Here is a 19,431-nt window from a genome sequence, read left to right as displayed (position 1 = left end):
CTGAATCACAGAATAAGTCAAAGGGACTACCATAAAGCATAATAAATAGGATGATCCTGTACTGAAAAACAGTACAATTCATAGTGGAGAGAGATTTGTACCACCTGTACAAATTCTGTATGACTCTTACAAATCACTCCCATATGTTGTGTCTGAAGCAATATTCTCTCTCACAGTTTTGAGGATAAGGCTCTCACTTAGAGTCCCTCATGAGTACACTCTAATGGTGGTTGAGACTGGGGTCAACTGGGGCTCCTTCATTCATACAACTGATGCCTGGGTTGGGAGCTGGAGAGTTGGGGCTTGGTCAAACATGTCTTTCTTTTTCTAAGGGGCATCGCTACTTGCTAACTTGGGCTCATAGTATGGCAGTGGTCATGATTTCTTATATAGTGGCCAGATTCCCATAGAGTAAGAGTTCCAGGAGGTCTGGTTGGCAGCTGCAGGTTTTCTCATAGCCTTGGAAGCCTCAAAACCATTTTCGCCACTTAATGTGGGAACGTGACGTCCACATACAAGGAGGGAAGAACTTGATAATCTCCCTCTTAGAGACAAACTACCACAAGGGTAATAACTCATGAACAAATGAACTTATGAACAAAAGATTACAGGAAGATATATGGTGAGCAGTATTGCATGATAACGTAGAATAGTGTGTGGTATGGTCAGATTACCTTTGACGATTCCTGACCATACCACATACTAGTTTTCTGGTCTTTGACAAATTATGACCATTTAGAATTCAATTTCTCACTTCTGAAATATGGCTAAATAAATTTAAACAAGATTGCTAGACTCTTGCCATTAGGTGTACCTTGATGGAAAAATTTGAAACATATTGTTCAAGAAAATGAAATTGGTCTAATCAAATTAACTCTTTGACCTAGAGAAAATTCATAGGTGATGGAAAATGTCACAAAATAATCCTTTCTCTTAATTATTTGATTTGTACAATTGTTAGATATATCTAATAGGTATCATAACTAAAGTATATGTATTATAAATGGATTCTTACTTTGTTTACATGTTTATTCTTTAATGATATAAATGTGCTTATTGACAAACTTGAGAACAATTCCACTTCTTTGGGATGTATTCTGCCACCAAAGCATACCTTTTTAACAGTATTAAACAATGTTGGATGGCATTACTAAATCTATGCCAGTTTGCTGGAAGGAAAGTAATGAAAACCCTTTCAAAGTAACAATTTGTGCCTGTTATTCTTACAAAGCCTCTGTTAATTTGCTTCTGAGTATCTGTAAGTGAAGAATTCTTGGCTTCTTTTTAGATTGTTTCCTATTCTTTTGCCAAAACGTTAATTCTATTTGTACTAGGTACAGTTCTAGTTCATTAAAACCATGGACTAGCAGATCTTTCTTCCAATCATTTAGGCAACAAATATAGCTCATTATACTTGTTGCCTTAGGCAACAAATATAACTCATTTCTGGGTTTTATTTTTTTTCTTTGTAACAATGGCCAAATTTCTTTACTATGATAGTGAGATAGAAGAAATGCTGAACTAAAAATCAAATAAATGATCTGGGTTTTGGTTTTCAAACTTTTTTTGGTGATCTTTTGTCTATGCATGAACCATAAGTATTCCACATTCCTGATGGTATATTATACAGATAAAATGAAATGAGGACATGCTATTAAAGGGTAAAAAACAAACAACATCAAGGTATTCTTGTAACGGAAAGAAGGTATTTTAACATTCCACATTTTTGAAGAATTTAAAGATTTCAAAAATTTTTAGATGTGCTGAAATCCTTGGATGATATATAGATAGAATTTCCTGTATCTAATAACAAGTCTTTACAAGACAAATGGCATGATATCTAGTCTTCTTGCCTCATTTATTTTATTTTATTTTTTGTAGTTGTTGTTTTCTCTTTATTTCCACCTCCCCTTTCCTAATACCTGGCACACATATTTACCCATAATTTTTTTTTTTCTTTAAAAGGGAGCTACCATTAAGAAAGATGAGCAGACCGGGGCAATTGTTGTGGCTAGGATTATGAGGGGAGGAGCTGCAGATAGAAGTGGTGAGTGTAAATGTTACCTGAATACTGATGAATCATGTTGTGTTTTGTTGAGTATCACTTCCAATATATAAGAAGATAATAATCTTTTGATGTCATACAGTAAAATAAATAATAATATATTTTTTGAAATGTGGGAACCTATTTAAGTAAATGATTGGTAAATCTCACTCTATGCTCTTAGTGTCCACAGGTGTCCAAAGTTATATTAAGATTGGTTTCAGTGTTTCTGATTTGAAAATCACTACTAAGAGCATGCAACTCTTGTGATAAATAAAAGTCATTTTATATTATATCAGTAATGTGCATTTCTAGACAAAGATCAAGGTGCTGTTATCGTTTCTTTGCCAGCATGATTATGCTGTAGTCAAGAAGAATAGACTCTAAAACCTGAGAAGTATGAGGATCTTCTTTCCAATCCTTAAATGTAGTAAGGGAATTATCAAGCTTTAATTATGGAAACAGTGGCAAATATACAGTTTGTTTTGTGGGTAACATGATAATTTACCAAATTTTATTTTCCTCAGGTCTTATTCATGTTGGTGATGAACTTAGGGAAGTGAATGGGATACCAGTAGAGGATAAAAGGCCTGAGGAAATAATACAGATTTTGGTAAGCTGTAAATTTATTTTAAAGTTGCAGTAAAAAATAAAAATGGATCACTATATTTCAGGCTTTTCATACTTGGCTTGAAATATAAAGGATTTGGACTTAGCGGTCCAGGGTTTGAATTCCAGCTCCATCATGTAATCCTTATGTGTCCTTGAAAAATACTTCAATCTGTTTTGTGCCTCAGTGTTTTCATTTACAAAATGAGAAGAAATAAAATATCTATCTGGAGTGTTTTGAGGATTAAATGAGGTGTAGTACATAAAAAGAGTTTAGTATACAACCTGTCCCAAGTCTATGCTTAGTAGATGCTTGGTAGATGGCATCCACACCATCAGTGATGCAGTTATCTTTATCTTCCTCCCGTTGACATAGCCAGCTATAGACTACAAATTATAGGCATACACATTAGTTAAACTAATTTAGGTGCCTTATGAAATCTGTAATTTGAATGAAATTATTTTAGACCTTGACAATATTAATTGTAAAGTTTAGTTGTAAAGGGACAATAAAGAGAGACTATACCTTTTATGTATGAAACCCTACTTTAAGCCTACAACAATTAAAAGAGATTTGAGTGTCTCAAAACAGGTCTCTCTATATATTATATGAAAATTTAGTGTATGATTAAGGTGGCATTTAAATCAAGAAGGAATAGAACTGTTTAATAAATAGAATTGGATTAATTGATAGTTCAGTTAAAAAAATAAGTCAGTCTCTATTTTGCACCACAAACAAAAAAAATTCCCAATAAATTAAATATTTAAGTGCAAAAATTACAAAAATTGCACAATAAAATGCAATATACAATTTTATAATTACAGAGTAGGGACAGACTTTTTAACCTTGTTATGAAATTTAAATAGAAAAATAACTTTTGTGTCTACTAGAATTAAAAATCTTCTTTATGGAAAAAAAGATGCCCTAGATAAACCTAAAAGATAAATGAGATTGTAGAAAAAATATTTTCAACATTTATGATAAGAGAGTAGTATTTCAAAATATATAGAAATATCATAAAAATCTGTAATAATACAGTAAAATAAGCAATGGATATGCATAAACATTCTACAAAAAATAACATAATATCTGAAAAACAATGAATTGCTTGAGGTTGCAAAAACCTTATGATTCTTAGGGCTGGCCAGAGTATAGAAGAATAGATTTGTTTATATAATTTGGAGATGGGCTAAATTAGTAGAGCTTTTTGAGATGTCCATCTGAAATGATCAAAATTTTGAATGTGCATACCCTTTAATCAAGAAATTCAATTACTGGAAATTAATCCTAAGGAAATAATTTGATAAATGTGTATAAACAATATTTTTTTAAAAGTTTGGAAACTTGCAAGAAGGTTGCATTGATCAAGTAATCATTCATTTACACAATGGAGTACTGTAAATTAATCACAAGGAGTGATAGACCATATGACTTAGTAATAATAGTCGTAATAATAATTGCTCACATTGATTGAGCCCTTAATAAATGACACTGTTCTGAGGGCCTTACATACATTTAAAAACCACTCAAAAACTAGAAATATGGAGGGATTACAGATAAATCTTTTGCTTTCTCTTTACCTATGCTCAGTATTACAGTATATGAATTCTTAATAGCATTTGTGAATTACTTTTATAATAAGCAATAATGATATGGCCAGTTCAAAATAAGTCAGCCCTTTATTTCATCTCTCAAAACCGCATTGTACAGAAGTTACTGTGTTGTTACAGATCTCCCTCCTTACACTTGCTAGAGCTGACTCTATGCACCATTTCCCAACTTAGCTTTCGGGACTTCATGCAGGCAAATTGAAATTGGCCGTAGTAGAACTATTTATACCATGGAAATTGTAAATGGTACACATCAGGGCCATTTACAATTGAATTGAAAAAGTTGAATCTTGGTTTACCAGCACATTACTGATGGTGAACCTCAGGGATATCTATCTTCCCTCCTCCCTCCCTCCCTCCTTCCTCCTTTTATGGTGCTTTTATGGAGCTTACAATGTAGCAGGAATAACAGATAATAAGAAATAATTGCATAAATAATTAAAGATGAAAATGGTAAATGCTAAAAAAGAGAGAGAAAGAATGTTTCAGAATGACTTGAGGGTATATTTAAAGTCAGACCTGCCCTTGTCTGTGATAGTCAGCAAAGATTGATTAGTGGTGGTGTTTCTTGATTTCATTAAATTAGAATAGACAGTCTTGTCAGCTCTTAATCTACTACATGTGGTATTTTACTCACTAATTAGAATACAGTAGATATGAATATTCTTCACTGTTTTTTTCTGAGGAGCACTGACATTAATTGAATAATATATTTAGAACTGCACTGCTGACAATATAGGTGTTTTGTCCCCCAAAACATGGATACTGATGTTAAATGTAATAGCCTGAACCGTGTACATTATCTGTTCTAGCCATTGAATACTGTGGTTATTTATGGTACTGTGCATATTTTGTGTTTCTATTTTGAAATAACCTGCCATGGATAGGAACATAGTTATTGACACCTTAAAAGTACACAGGAAATAAAAGTAAATTTGGGGTTAATGGTTTTTTTTAACTTTTTTGACAAGGTTTAGAACTTTCTCACATTGCAGGAATTTCTGCAAAAATAGTTTCCTCAATTTGTTCTATCTGAGAGTAGAAACTCCAAGCTTGTAAAATTTCAGATGCATTTAGCTTTCTACCAATTTAACTATTTTTTCTAGGCTCTGGTTTCTTATAACTCTTTCTTTCATCTGATACCAGGCTCAGTCTCAGGGAGCAATTACATTTAAGATTATACCCGGCATCAAAGAGGAGACACCATCTAAAGAAGGCAAGGTAATCATTACTTAAAAATATATATTGTGTGTATGAGGAGGAAGCAGTATTTTTTAATCTACTATATATCTATTTTTGTCACAAATTTATTTTAATATTCAAGTTTTAAATTATTATTTTGTGAACCTGAGTTAGGAGAATGTAGGCCGTTTCACATTTATTTTTCATCTTTATTCATCTTAAATAAAACTTTTCTTCCAGATGTTTATCAAAGCCCTCTTTGACTATGATCCTAATGAGGATAAGGCAATTCCGTGTAAGGAAGCTGGGCTTGCTTTCAAAAAGGGAGATATTCTTCAGATTATGAGCCAAGATGACGCAACATGGTGGCAAGCAAAGCATGAGGGTGATGCCAACCCTAGAGCAGGCCTGATTCCTTCAAAGCATTTCCAGGAAAGGTGAGCTACTGGTATACAAGAATGGCCTTTCTTCAGCTGACCTTTTGTTCTCTGCAAAATATCACTCCTGCATAGTTGTGATAAATAACCTATGAAACTTTGTCTTAGAATTTTTTATCCCTTGGGTTTGGATTTCTGTTTTGTCTAACTAAGTATGAATAATGACCAAAAATAATATGACAGTACCAGGTCATTTTAGATTTTTGTTATGAAGCAAATGGAAAGTAGCACATTAATATCTTGAAATCATGTTGATGTGAAAGGTGGAATAAAAGGCCAGCCATTTTGGAGGGAGGGGAGACAGTTTACAAAGATGTGAAAGTAGACAATTTATTTCTTAATTTGACTAGATCACATTTTGTTCATTTTCTCCCAACTGTTAAGTTTTTTTCTTAAGCCTTTTAAATATTTTGGTGTTATTCTAGTCTTGGGCCTGTGCTAAAAATTGATAGGCATGTGGACTTTCTTTCCCTTAGGAGACTGGCTCTGAGACGACCAGAAATATTGATTCAGCCCTTGAAAGTTTCCAGCAGGAAATCATGTAAGTTTATTAATAAGAATACAGAGTAACCAAATCCTGCTGTTTATTTTTGACTATTAAAGCAGGTGCTCATTGCAGAACAAGGGCTTATATTACCTTGCAGTGGCTTTTGGATCATCATTTCTCGGGAACCAAACAAATAAGACGTTTATGTCAGAACATTAATTTGAATCTTTTGAAGAAATGAGTAGCTGGGGTTGTTAATAATAAACTCATGACTCCCTCTTTAAGAAATACTTGCTACTGTTTTCTTTGATTTCCAAATTTAGGTATTTTATTAAATGTAACTTAAAATACAACTCTCTTAATTCTCCAAAGCCAGGTGGTTTGAGTAAGATATCTTTTGGTAAAGATTGGGGGGATGGAGGGGAGTCTACCACTTTCTTGGGCATAAAAGTACTTGTGCTTAAGACCAGTTGTTCTTGTTCTTAATTCCTTTCTTCTCCACAAATCTTAATACCTCTGACCTTTAACCTACCCATTTGGAGTTATCTCCAGAATAGATTAAAAGAAAATGAGAGTTCGAAAAAGGATGGTGTATGACTATTGGAGAACAGTGTAGATTAGGTGTACTTTTTTCTTTCAGTCTAACCTTCTCTTAGCTTTTCTTTACCTTCTACCTCTTGCCCCCCTCAAGTCACCATCCCATAAATTTCCCATTTCTCTTTCCCTAAATGTTTCATGGTTCTAAGTATTTTAAGAGGAAAAAATCCAGCCCTTTGTTTTTAGCATAGAAATTGTACATTAAATAGCAAAATGAGCAAATAAGTGGCTCTGGAATTTTACACCAACATCTGTTTTCAGTATTGTTGCATTTTTCACATCTTCTGTTATTTCTGTCAGATTGTGGAAGCATATATCCCAGGAATCACATTAGAAGAGAGCCAAACTGTAGTCGAGTATAAATCTCACAAGCCAGGCAGATACTTAAAGTGGAGTGCTGATTCAAAAGCCTGCTTGTTCTTGCTGCATAAGTCTGGGCACAAGGAAAAAATGCTTGTGATAGAATGCCACATGTCTTATGACATTGAAAAGCTTAGAGCTTAACGAGAACACTGCTTTGTTTTGAAATGTGGTGACTTTTCACTGACCAACACATCCCGCTGAAGGGAACTTGGAGGTCTCTGCCTGACTTGCTCTTTAAGGGATTTTTAAATTGGGGCTCACATATATCTAGAAGATTTGATGTATGTGGGTTGAAATATGAGAGTGAGATAGATGTGATTACTTAAAAGTGAGATAGATGTGATTATACTTGAACCTGAATCTGTACTCAAATTTGTTTGAGTTGTAGGCAATGTAGAAATGTACAGTTTGCTGTAAATATAAATTTGCATTTATGGTAATTTTTCTGATACATGTATATGTGATTTTAAAAATAACTATATGAAAACGATTTTGTTTTCAATAGCTCTTCCAAACTGGTTTCTGTATAGATGTGGGTGAATATGAAGGGGGGTGGGGCGTGTATGTGTGTGTGTGTGTGTGTGTGTGTGTGTGTGTGTGTGTAGAAGCATTAATTGTTGTGAGTCATTTGCCTATTTGCATAATTTCTTTTTATGTTGATACTTCAATATTTATTAGTTCTGAGGAATACTTATTTAAAAAAAATATTTTTTTACCTAGCTTCAGGTATTCCTTTAAGAAATATTTATTCTAAGATTTTTTTTTTTCCAACCTCCTGGACTCAGGTGATCTTTCCACCTCAACCTTCCGAGTCACATGCCTCCACACTCAGCTAATTTTTTGGGTTTTTTTGTGAGATGAGATCTTGCTGGGTAGTTCAGGCTGGTCTCAAACTCCTGGGCTCAAGCAATCCTCTCACTTCAGCTTCCCAAAATGCTAGGATTATAGGCATGAGCCACCACCACATCCTGTTCCAGTATTTATCTTTACTGACATACCCTCATTTTAACAATTTTTTTTGTTTTTCTGGCTTTTGAATACCATTTAGAGATGCTTATCCTCTTTCTTCCTTTCTTTTCTCTTACCCATTCTTTTTTTTAAAACTAGACATTGATTCACTGAGAGATGTATTATTTGTTTATATATATGTGCATATATGTGTTATGTTGTTTATTTTCAAATAAATCTGGTCAAGATTACCCTAATTAAATCATTAGTGTATAGTAAATATGGTCTTGTTCAGAGAGAAAACATATTTTTTGTGGAAGTTAAATACAAAGCTAATGTCTTTATTCTTGAAGAATTGAAATTCTGCTTGACATTTCCTTGAACTTTGTTTCATAAACTTAAAAATTATGCAGAAATAATTGTATTGATTCTGAACATTTTAAATGGTATTTAAAAGCACTTTAACTTATGTTTTGGTAATGAGTTTTTATATATATATAAAAAAAAAAATATATATATATATATATATCACTAAATCTTGTAAAGGCCATCTCACTATTTTCTGGATTTCAATATTTGTTACTTAGATTTTTGAAATAGCAAGTTCCAGTTATCATTTTTACATTTACTAAATCAGAGAAAAATGGTATGAAGAAAAACAGCAAGTTGATAGAAAACCTTTTGTTTTTATGACTTTGAATATTAATTACTAGGCTAAGTTTTAGGAAAATTTCTGACAATATAAAATTTCTAAAATAAGAATAATTCTATCATGTTGGTATTTGTAAATGTATTAAAAATATATGGTGATAAAATTTTTTCCACTAAACTTTATAAGTAATGTTTATTGTTTTCACACAAAAGGTTAATTCAGAAAAATATAGATTTCTTATGTTGTTACATTAAGCTCATATGTCTAAAACCTTGTCAAACATTTTCTTAATATTGATGGGGTTTTGTATAAACAGAAACACAAGATTTTAAAAAATACCTAAAGTATTTTTTCTCTAATAGTTACTAATACTATTTGGAAGATGCCAAAGTTTAGAGTCTGTGTAGAAAGAGATATAGATGAACTAACCTATGAATTTCACGTCATAGATGATTAAAGAAATTGTAGCATATACTGCTCACTTTTATCTCAGTGATTTGTGTTCTTGCACATCTGAAGATGTTGCTTTTGATGCACTGTCATGGCAGATGCTTCTAGTCTTTTCATTCAAAGTGTTCTGAGCCAGGTTATCTCATGTTTTGCCCTGGGGACTCAATGCCATGCAGGTAAGAGTGGATTAACTCTTAGGGGTCTGGTCTGTGGCAGATTTTAGGAGAGATTGCAGGGAGGAGTGAAGGGAGATTTAGGAAAGTGGTTTCTAGTATGGGGATTTAACTTTGCCATGTGAATTATATCACACCAATACAGTGTGAATTATATCATACCAATACAGGAGATACAGTTTCTCTTTTTGTCAAGAGTATTGTGTATGTCCCTCTCAGGGTGACATCCAGTGCAGTGGAATGGGACAGTAACTGCTTCCTGCTGTGCAAGGCTCACCGTGTGCTCCCTGAGAGCCTGTCCCTTCTCTGATGACAGTACAGTTTTCTCTTTGAGACCCTCTTGGCCTCCGCTCCATGATTTTTCAGATTTTCCTCTTCTGCTCTTAATGTGCTGAAGATAGCAGAGAGTGGACTTCCAATGGCACTGGGAAGAGGAACCTGCCCTCCCCAGGTGCTTCTGGCAGGAGAAACTCACCTGGGATGTTGAAGCTGCAGGAGGGGTGTGTGAGTGGGTCTGGGAGATGATGCCAAGCTGACAGGAAACTTGGAAGAAACATCATGTCCCATTACCTTTTTCCTGACAATTTCTAGCCTGAGACTTGAATAATTAAAGCATGATTTTCTTGTGATATCATAGCATTGAATTAAAAACCCAAACTTGAGCCAGACTGTGTGGGGCCAAATACTGGTTTTGCCACATACAAGTGTGTTGTATTTTTTTCTTTCTAATTTGCTGTTGAGGTTTCTGGAGAGTGGCTATAAACCCTAGCCCTGCACTGACAGGGCTGCAAGGGAGGTGGTTGTGGCTGTCTACAGTATGCCTTATACCTTTCTTGAGGTACTTTTTTATCCTGGCAGAACGTTTAATACCTAAGTGTCCACCTGTAGCCAACTGTCCCTCTCACAAGGACTTGTTTATACTGACAGACACCTTTGTGGCTCTTGTCTGACCTGTGCCCACTTTATTCCTACCAAGATAGCCACTCCCTAGGAAGCCCTGATCTGGAAAGAGGTAGATTCAATTGTGTCAGGCAGGTGAGACACAGAGGAGGCAACTCAACAAAATACATGAAATAACAAGGTGGTATTACTTACAGGTTGGGAGAGATGAGGGGAGCATGCCTCATAGAGCCAACAGAAAGAGGGGAGCCATCTGGGACATATAAGCTCAGCCAGTGGGTGGGGAGCGAGGTGGGGAAACCTGTGGGCCAAAGCCTTTATTGGGGTCCAGGGCATTATCCAAGCAGGTTTCCCGCAGGGAATTCTTCTAATTCATGGGTCTAGAACAGGCAGGCACCAGCTCTGTGACTGAGAGGTGGTCACTGCAGCATAACTGTGTAGTCCATGTGGGGTGTGAGGTTCAGTGGGGCAAACAAGCAGGCTGTATGTAGCTATACTATAGGGAGGTGGTCACCAGCAGGCAGCAATATATGGCAGATATCTGATCACTCACCTTGAAGAACTGAGAGGAAGCAGAGAGGTAGAAGCTATGTCAAGGGTGACTACCCTGTTTCTAGTATGACAGAGTTAAAAGTAGATTCACAATGAATGACAAAGCAACATAAAACTATTAGAATTCATCACAGAATTTTTTCTCATCTGTGGAATGGGGATAAGAGTACTGGCCTCATAGAGCTAATTAAATTAATTAATTAATAAGAATTAAATAAGTTTGTGCATTTAATGTGCATAGAACAGTGTCTTCCACCTGGTAATAATCATGCAATTGTTCCAGCTGTCTTCTGAGATCAACCTTTTATGTATCTTCTCTGTTTTGTTCTAACTTGCTAAGTCTAAGGTAATCTCTTCCTTCCATTTCCTACCAGATGGCCATTAAGCATGATGTTTGCTACTCAATATATGTGTGTAGTTTTATCATGCAAAAAAATATTTGCTTCCTACTTCAGAATTGTGTGGAGAGAGTCTTTTGTAAACGTATGCAGCATATTCGTGACCTTTTATTAGGCTATGAAATATATATATGAATATACTAATTATATTCTTTTTGTGAATTGGCATTAGTGTTTTAATTTTTTGTTTGTTTTTGTGTCATGGAATTTATCATCCAAGTTTCATGGCGCCAGGTCATTAATCAAGGGTGCAATATTCAGTCTATTCTATTGTTCCTATTAAAAATAGACTATATTTAACAATCTACTGAGATTTCACTGATTTCATCAGTCTTTTTTCATACTGTATGTTTGGCTTGGATAATCTATATTGCGTAGTTTATTCTTTATTTCTAACTGTTTTAGATACTTGTGACATTTCAGAGCTTCTAAGACGTGTGCATAAATCCACAGCTCAGGTGACTCAACACAAGCCTGAGTTACAGAGATTTGCTTGTTGTTTGCTCCTACTGGTCAAGTAGCACCCACAGTTTGAAGACCCATAACTATTTGAAAAGTAAAAATACAATAGTATACACTTATCCAGAAGTTTTCTCTGGCCACCATTCTATAGATTGGAGAGATAAGCAAGCTGAGGGCTGCTGTGATCACAGTTTACTCTATAAGGTCATGTAGCAAAATGTGTTTCACCTTGGAACATGGTTAGATTTTCCTTCTATTATGTTGCCAATACTATTCCAATTCTTAACTCAAACTGACTCTTCTAAGTTATACTTAACTTTTAAATTGCTATTCTATTTGTCATTTAGAAATTGTTCAGGATGACTTTTTAAAATGCCTTTCATCAAATATAATATAGACAGGAAGAAAATGAATGGTTCTACTACCTGACTCATTTCATATGCATAGTAAGTTGATAGTTGTCAGGATATTGTTAAATCTATATGATATTTAGATATTTTAAGCACATTTTTTTCTTCTATTTTCTGAATTATTGATGATGGCCATTCTGACTGGAGTAACGTTTCTTATTTATAAAATCATTTTTTTCTTTTCACAATTTTTATCATGAAATTTCTTCAAAGTATTGAACAAATTGATTTACAAACAAAACTGTTCTATGAAAATAAATGAAATCCCTTTATTGAAGGTATTAAAAAATGCTGATTTTTTTCTGATTATTTTTCCTATTGGTTATTTAGTAGGCTATATGTGTACTGTGCTTTGACTATTTAAGTGTATGTATTATTTTTAGAATAAGACTGCAGTGCAGTCTAAAATGTAGTTTTTCATCAATTCTATTTATTTGCTGACTTATAATTTTGAAACATTTAAAATACATTTGTGTTTTCTTTTGGCATTTCTAAGATGAGGAAACAGTTGAGTGTGGTAGGTGGATTTTTTTTTTCTTGGATGAAATATCTTCTACTTTAATTGTATTTTCTGCCCATTTAATCATTTTCCTTCTCATTTTTCTTTGTGCTTCTCAGAGGAAATTAAAGGTACATGTATAAAAGTTTCCCTGCGTAGTCTAGTCATTTTATTTAGTGCACATATGTATAGGATTAGATTGAATATAGCAAGCAGTTTATAAGTATTAGACATCCAAACTTCTATCTTGACATTACAGTATCAAAAATTGTGGTTGGACTTTGTTTTAGAAAGAAATGTACTTTTTTTTTTTTTGCTTCATGTAGTAGAAATATAGTATGTAATCTGAAATAATATGCTTTTATCTGTCAGTAGTAAGTAGCCTCAAATAAAGGTGAATGAAGAAAACAATGTTATTCAAATATATTGGCAGACTTATTTTGATTGTAAGGATGAAGGGATAACCTTCTCAACTATTTGATTTCTGTGCAGTTTGTGCTGTTATTTCCAGAAGAAAGAGACCTAAAATAATAAGTACTGCACTACTTATATGAAGTGTTTAAGATGTGTATAACCCAGTATTCATTTAATTCCCAGAAATAACTAGCACATTGCTTACTTTAAGCATATTTTTATATTTTCTTTTTCAAAAACAAAACAAAATAAAAATAGCAGTATTATTCCTTCCACGCATGAAATCTCTTATTATAAGTCAAAAAGGTATTTTAAAATCTTAACCTTTCTGTCTAATCCAGTGAGCCAAAATAAGTGCTATAATTTACCTGTTATCAAAGAGCCTGATTTATAAAAATAAGTTTACTTTGGGGGATCAAGCAGCATGATTTTCTTAACTGCAAAAGTATAAACCACTCAGATAAGTTTTATAATTTTCACAGAGCTGCATCAAGGAATCTTTGGAAGGGGGTGAAAAAACAAAACAACAAAAACCTCGCATGGTGTTCAAAATTTTACTTTAAACTTAAATATAAAACAAGATGTTTTATGTTTAAGATGGCATTGTGAGGGCTGTCTATGCTGTGCTTTACATAATTGTTTTAAGTAATGTGTTTTTGCATCTGTGGCTGGGCTTCTAACTGTTCTGCTTTATTTCTTGGCTTTTGTTCTGTATGCTTTTACACTCCATCCAGAAGATGCTGGCCTTGCTGGTAACAACAGTGGAACCTATATAGGTGAGCACTTGGTCATGGAAGAGGATTTCTTTCTTTTTGTTGCTTTCTTCAAACTTATTACCTGGTTGGATCTTAAGTGAGCATCTTTGCCTTAGCACGCCCTGAGATTCGTGGGGTGGCATGAAACCTTTATCTTAAACAGGCTCAATGGGCTGGACACAAAGGATTACTTAGTATGCTTTGATTATGATTTTCAAGAAACTTTTCAGATGCTGTACCTTTGTAAACCATTACCTATTTCCAGAATGAAAAAGCATCCTATTGGTATCAAGTAATTTTATTTAATTAACAGTATCTGGATGTGTATAAGTTACCTGGCTAATGGTGAATTATTTAAACCTAAATAATTTTTGTTTTCCATTTAACTTTCTGATTATGTTTTATTTTGATTTATTATTTCCATAACCGTCCTAAATAACCATTGACTAAACAGCCCCAAATACTGTTTAGCCTTACAATTAATTTTTAAATCTATACTGGAAGGAAAAATTTCCAGTTTGGAGGTGCCAGAGAATGTTAGAAACAAAAACAAAATTATCTGGAAATTGTTAAAATCATCAAAATTATATTCACGTACATTTCACTTCCTACACTTCCCACCCTTGCCATGTGTAGGTGTCCTTACACATTCTCTGTGTGTAGTGGGGAGAGGAAATGGTGTAGAAACACACTTTTAGAGGTCAACTGCTTCCTCCTCCTTATTTTAAAATCAGTATTTATATACATGATGATAATATTCCCTGGCTACTGGAGAAATGTGCCAGATACTATATTCAGTACTGAATATATATTATCTTTAATACTGTGAGGTTGGTGGTATTGTATTTATTTTGTGAAAAGGAAACCGAGGCCCAGAGAGTTTGTAGTATTCGCCTAAGGATCTAAGATAGTAAATGCTGCATCCTGGATTCATATCCACATCTATGTAGTTATAACACTGTACTCTATTTTTAATATTTGCTGCCATTTGAGTTTTCATTTTACAAAACAAACCAAAAAACACTGTGCAGAAATATGGAGAATTTCAGTTTCTAGACTAGAGAAAATCTGGGTAAAAATTGGATGATGAGAGAGATTTTTAAATGTCATTAATTCTTTACTCATTTTAGAACAATACCAAGTGATACCTCATATACTGATTGACATCTCCCCTTATATTGATGGAAACCTTAGTGATTTAGAACAGCAGGTATTTCTTCTCTTGATTCTGTGGTCAGCAGCCTGGTTTTTTAGCATGGTGTGTCTATGCAGTCATGTATCTTGGCCAGGATCTGGTTGGTCTGGGAGGACTCAGGTAGTTGAGCTTGTTTCTGTTTTATGTGGTCTTTCATTTTTCACGAAGCTAGCCCATGTGGTGGTCGCAGGGTCCCAGCAAGGGGAAGCAATCTTCAGTGTGTACATGCTTTTGGAGCCTCTGCTGGTCAGCATAACATCTGCTGATACCTCATTGGCCAAAACAAGCCTCATGGTCTAGCCAGGGTCAATGTGAGGGACTACCTGAGAGCTTAGATACAGGGTAGGGTGAAGAGATAGACAGACTACTGCATGATTCTGCTTCAGAAAGAATGGTACCTCCTTCCTCTGACTTTGAGGGCTTATAGTCAGTTAAACCAGTGGTCCCCAACCTGTTTTGTTTTTGTTTTTGTTTTTGAAAGCAGGACTTACTGAGGGGATAGAAAAGCTCCCACAGTGGGAGGGGACCCAAAGGAGTTGTCCCCCCAACCTTTTTGATATCAGGGACTGGTTTTGTGGAAGACAGTATTTCCACAGACTGGAGGGTGGGGGACATGGTTTCGGGATGATTCAAGTACATAATATTTATTGTGCACTTTATTTCTATTATTATTGCATTACATTATAATATATAATAAAATAATTATACAACTCTCCATTTAAAAAAAGAGGCTCAGGTGGAAGAGGTAAATAAAATAATGGGCGGGCCATGTGTAGACTAAAAAAAGTGTTAGATTCTGACTTAAAGCCTGCTACCAGATGCAGCTGTGCAATTAAAGTACATCAACTCACTTGCCACTCACTGATAGGGTTTTGATAAGAGTCTGCAAGCAAAAATTTATTATGATTTCTGTGCATTCAAACCTCACTGCTCATGTTAATCTGTATTTGCAGCCACTCCCCAGCACTAGCATCACAGCCTCAGCTCCACCTCAAATCATCAGGCATTAGATTCTCATAAGGAGCATGCAACCTAGATCCCTCACATATACAGTTTGCAATTGGGTTCGCGCGCTTATAAGAATTTAATGCTGCTGCTGATCTGACAGAAGGCAGGCAAGTGATGGGGAGTGGCTGTAAATACAGATTAAGCTTCTCTCACTCACCTGCTGCTCACCTTCTGTGCAGCCAAGTTCCTAATGGGCTGTACCAGTAATGGTCCGGGGGTTGGGGATCCCTGAGTTACATGATGAGGGGATACACAGCCAGTGGAAGACAATGTGGAAATCACTGTCTGATGAGTGTCATACATAATGCTGCAATTCATATGAGGAGATGATGCCTCATCCTGAGGCAATCAGGGGCCCAGTCCTATAAGAGATGGCATTAGAGATGGTGCCAAGGGATAGGTGGAATTCAGGTAGCAGCAGGGATAAAGGTAGAAGCAACAGCATAGAAAGAAATGAATTTTGCAGACCACTGGGCATATTTAAGTTGGGTGAGATGTAGGTGCTAGAACTGGAAATTTAATTTGGTACTTGATAATATGAGATCATAACTGTCAGGTTAGGTAATTAAACATTGATTAAAGTTTTGCCTGATTTTTATACTTTTTCTTTGTATAAAATTTCATCCAGGAATGAAATATGGGCTTTTAATCTGTTTCTCTCTTCTAGAATTTAGGAGTTTTATAAAATGAATATTAAATCAGTAGATATAAGTGCAAGTACAAAAGTGAAGGAGTGATCAGTATGGTGGGTTTCTTTACAGAGCTTGAGGAAAATGAGTTCTGCTAAAACAGAACTCAAGTTGAATCTGGCAACTTGGAGTCACTGATAATATCAGAAAAACAGTTTTTCTTGGAGTGAAAGATTGTAAGATGTCAAGTAATAACTGAGTTGAAAGAGAAAGAAAGGTAGCAATTGAGTTCAAAGTAGCTTTTAATCATTGAGGGCAAAGTATTTTAGTTGGAGAGGATAATATAATCATTTTTGTAGACAGAGATGATGGAACCAATGGTATAGGAGTAAATGTCTGAGATAGGAAACATTTAGTAGTAATAAGCCCAAATAAGACTAGATTTAAATGAAAGAATTGAGCCTTAGTAGCTAAAATTAACCTTGCAGATATCCCATGACCTAGAAAAAAATGCTTTTTTTGAAAAGGCAAGCAGGGCTCAGTGGCTCAGCCTGTAATCCCGTGCCTTTGGGAGGCTGAGGTGAGTGGATTGCCTGAGCCCGCGGGTTCGAGACCGACCTGGGCAACTTGGCGAGACCTCATCTCTACAATAAATCAAAAAATTAGCCGGGCGTGGTAGCGTGCGCCTGTAGTTCCAGCTACTCAGAAGGCTGAGGCGGAAGGATCACTGGAGCCCAGCAGGCGAGGCTGTAGTGGCTGGGAGCGGCCACTGCACTCCAGTCTGAGTGACAGAGTGAGACTCCAACTCAAAAAAAAAAAAAAAAAGAAAAGGCAGAGGGCTTTGTGCTTCCCAAGAAACCATTTTACATCACCCAATTACGGATGAAAAGAGGGGGCCATCTACGTATAATGGGAATATCATTAATCATATAATAATTCACATAAAGCTGGTGACTCACAGACACACTGCAGGATGTGTTTGGACAAAGATCTATGTTTTTGTTAGACTCCAAAATTGAGAACTTTCATATAAAAATGTCTGGCTCCTTTGGCAAAACAAAAGGTAAGACCAAACTAGACCTTCATTTCTTGATGTTAACAATTAACTGAAGCTGTTACAACTGACTCCTTAAGTGGAGAGTTTAAGAGCTCTCCAGTTCTACGTAGTTCCCACCGCTCCTCATTACCTTGCCAATTTTGAGACAGGATATCAGTTCATATTATCCTAACAGTTGTACTGTACTGGAGCTTGTGTGAGAATAGTGAAGCATTTCTTTGTATCCATATTCTTACCTATGGGGAAGTAAAAGTAACCCAAGAGTATTTCAAGAAGATTGGACAACATGTTTCTTCAAGGGTTGAATTTTGTGCAAAGTCTATGACTGTTAGCAAAAGATAATTTAAGATTTTTCTCCCTACTTGGCTTTGGTAGACTTTTGAATGTACAAACTTTGGCAGTAGAGCAGCAGTCCCCAACCTTTTTGGCATCAGGGACCAGTTTTGTGGAAGACAGTTTTTCCGTGGATGGGAAGGATCATCAAGCATTAGATTTTTTTTTTTTTGAGTTGGAGTCTCACTCTGTCGCCCAGACTGGAATGCAGTGGCCGCTCCCGGTCACCGCAGCCTTGACCTGCTGGGCTCCGGCGATCCTTCCGCCTCAGCCTTCCGAGTAGCCGGAATTATAGGCATGTGCTGCCACGCCCAGCTGATTTTTTGATTTATTGTAGAGATGAGGTCTCGCTGCCCAGGCGGGTCTCGAACCTGCGGGCTCAGGCAATCCACTCACCTCAGCCTCCCAAAGGCACGGGATTACAGGCTGAGCCACCGAGCCCGGCAAGCATTAGATTTTCATACAGAGTGCCCAACCTAGATCCCGTGCATGTGCAGTTCAAGAGTTCCTGCCCCTATGAGACTCTAATAATGCCTCTACTGATCTGACAGGGGGTGGAGTCCCGCTTGCCAGCCACTCATCTCCTGCTGTAAGGCCTGGTTCCTAACAGGTCACTGACCAGTACCAGCTCGCAGCCCAAGGGTTTGGCAAACCCTGCTGTTGAACTCATGGCCTTCGAAACAATAGTTTCTTTTCCATACTTTACTGTGGCAAAGGGACAGACATGGCCAGTGTGTATTAATATATGTTAAACATAACAGCTTCCTGGTATAAGTACTTGTTCTGACACGTGTGCAAAAGACCACCAAAAGGTTTGTGCACCTAGAAGTGCCTTAAGATACCACTGAGATAAGGGATCTAGTAAGATAACTGAGAAGAGAGGCATATAATAAAAAGACTTGGTTTAAAAAAGGATTATGTCCTTCCACAGTGATACATAAACGAATAGTGTTTCTGATAAATGTTTCTTTTTTTAAGGAAAAGCTTCAACTAATGACCAGAAATTTAGTGTTGGTTCTTTTGTAGAATAAATAAATTCAATCACAGTCTCTCATTTTAAAAAACATATTAAAGAGTTTGTTACAAATAGATTGAGTAAATAGACTAGCTTATGAAATTCTGGTTTTCCCCAAAGTCAATTCTCAAAATGCCTACAGATCTTATGTGTTTTTAAAATGAGTGTCATAAGCAGCATACCAATGGCAAGATTGTTTTATGGTAAAAGTGTATATTAAAATGTGCTGTGGCTTTCTTGGTAGTCTTATT

The 19,431-nt window shown here is 35.6% G+C and overlaps 1 protein-coding gene across 2 annotated transcripts in view; it reads left to right on the top strand.

Annotated features, from left to right (window-relative positions):
• Positions 1 to 19,431, top strand: part of MPP7 (membrane palmitoylated protein 7) — a 187,330-nt gene that overhangs the window by 124,484 nt on the left and 43,415 nt on the right. Inside the window, exons 6-13 of one of the 2 annotated variants that reach the window (XM_008065326.1) lie at positions 1,966 to 2,047; positions 2,572 to 2,657; positions 5,411 to 5,485; positions 5,687 to 5,883; positions 6,360 to 6,424; positions 12,772 to 12,792; positions 12,894 to 12,905; positions 13,923 to 13,964. In XM_008065326.1, the coding sequence (XP_008063517.1) occupies positions 1,966 to 2,047; positions 2,572 to 2,657; positions 5,411 to 5,485; positions 5,687 to 5,883; positions 6,360 to 6,424; positions 12,772 to 12,792; positions 12,894 to 12,905; positions 13,923 to 13,964 (580 nt within the window). The remainder of the gene's footprint in view (positions 1 to 1,965; positions 2,048 to 2,571; positions 2,658 to 5,410; positions 5,486 to 5,686; positions 5,884 to 6,359; positions 6,425 to 12,771; positions 12,793 to 12,893; positions 12,906 to 13,922; positions 13,965 to 19,431) is intronic. The other variant, XM_008065327.1, reaches the window with a different exon arrangement.

Source organism: Carlito syrichta, unplaced genomic scaffold (assembly GCF_000164805.1).
Source record: "Carlito syrichta isolate Samal-C Ts95f unplaced genomic scaffold, Tarsius_syrichta-2.0.1 Scaffold308231, whole genome shotgun sequence".
NCBI lineage: Eukaryota > Metazoa > Chordata > Mammalia > Primates > Tarsiidae > Carlito > Carlito syrichta.
This window is presented reverse-complemented; position numbering and strand designations above follow the sequence as displayed.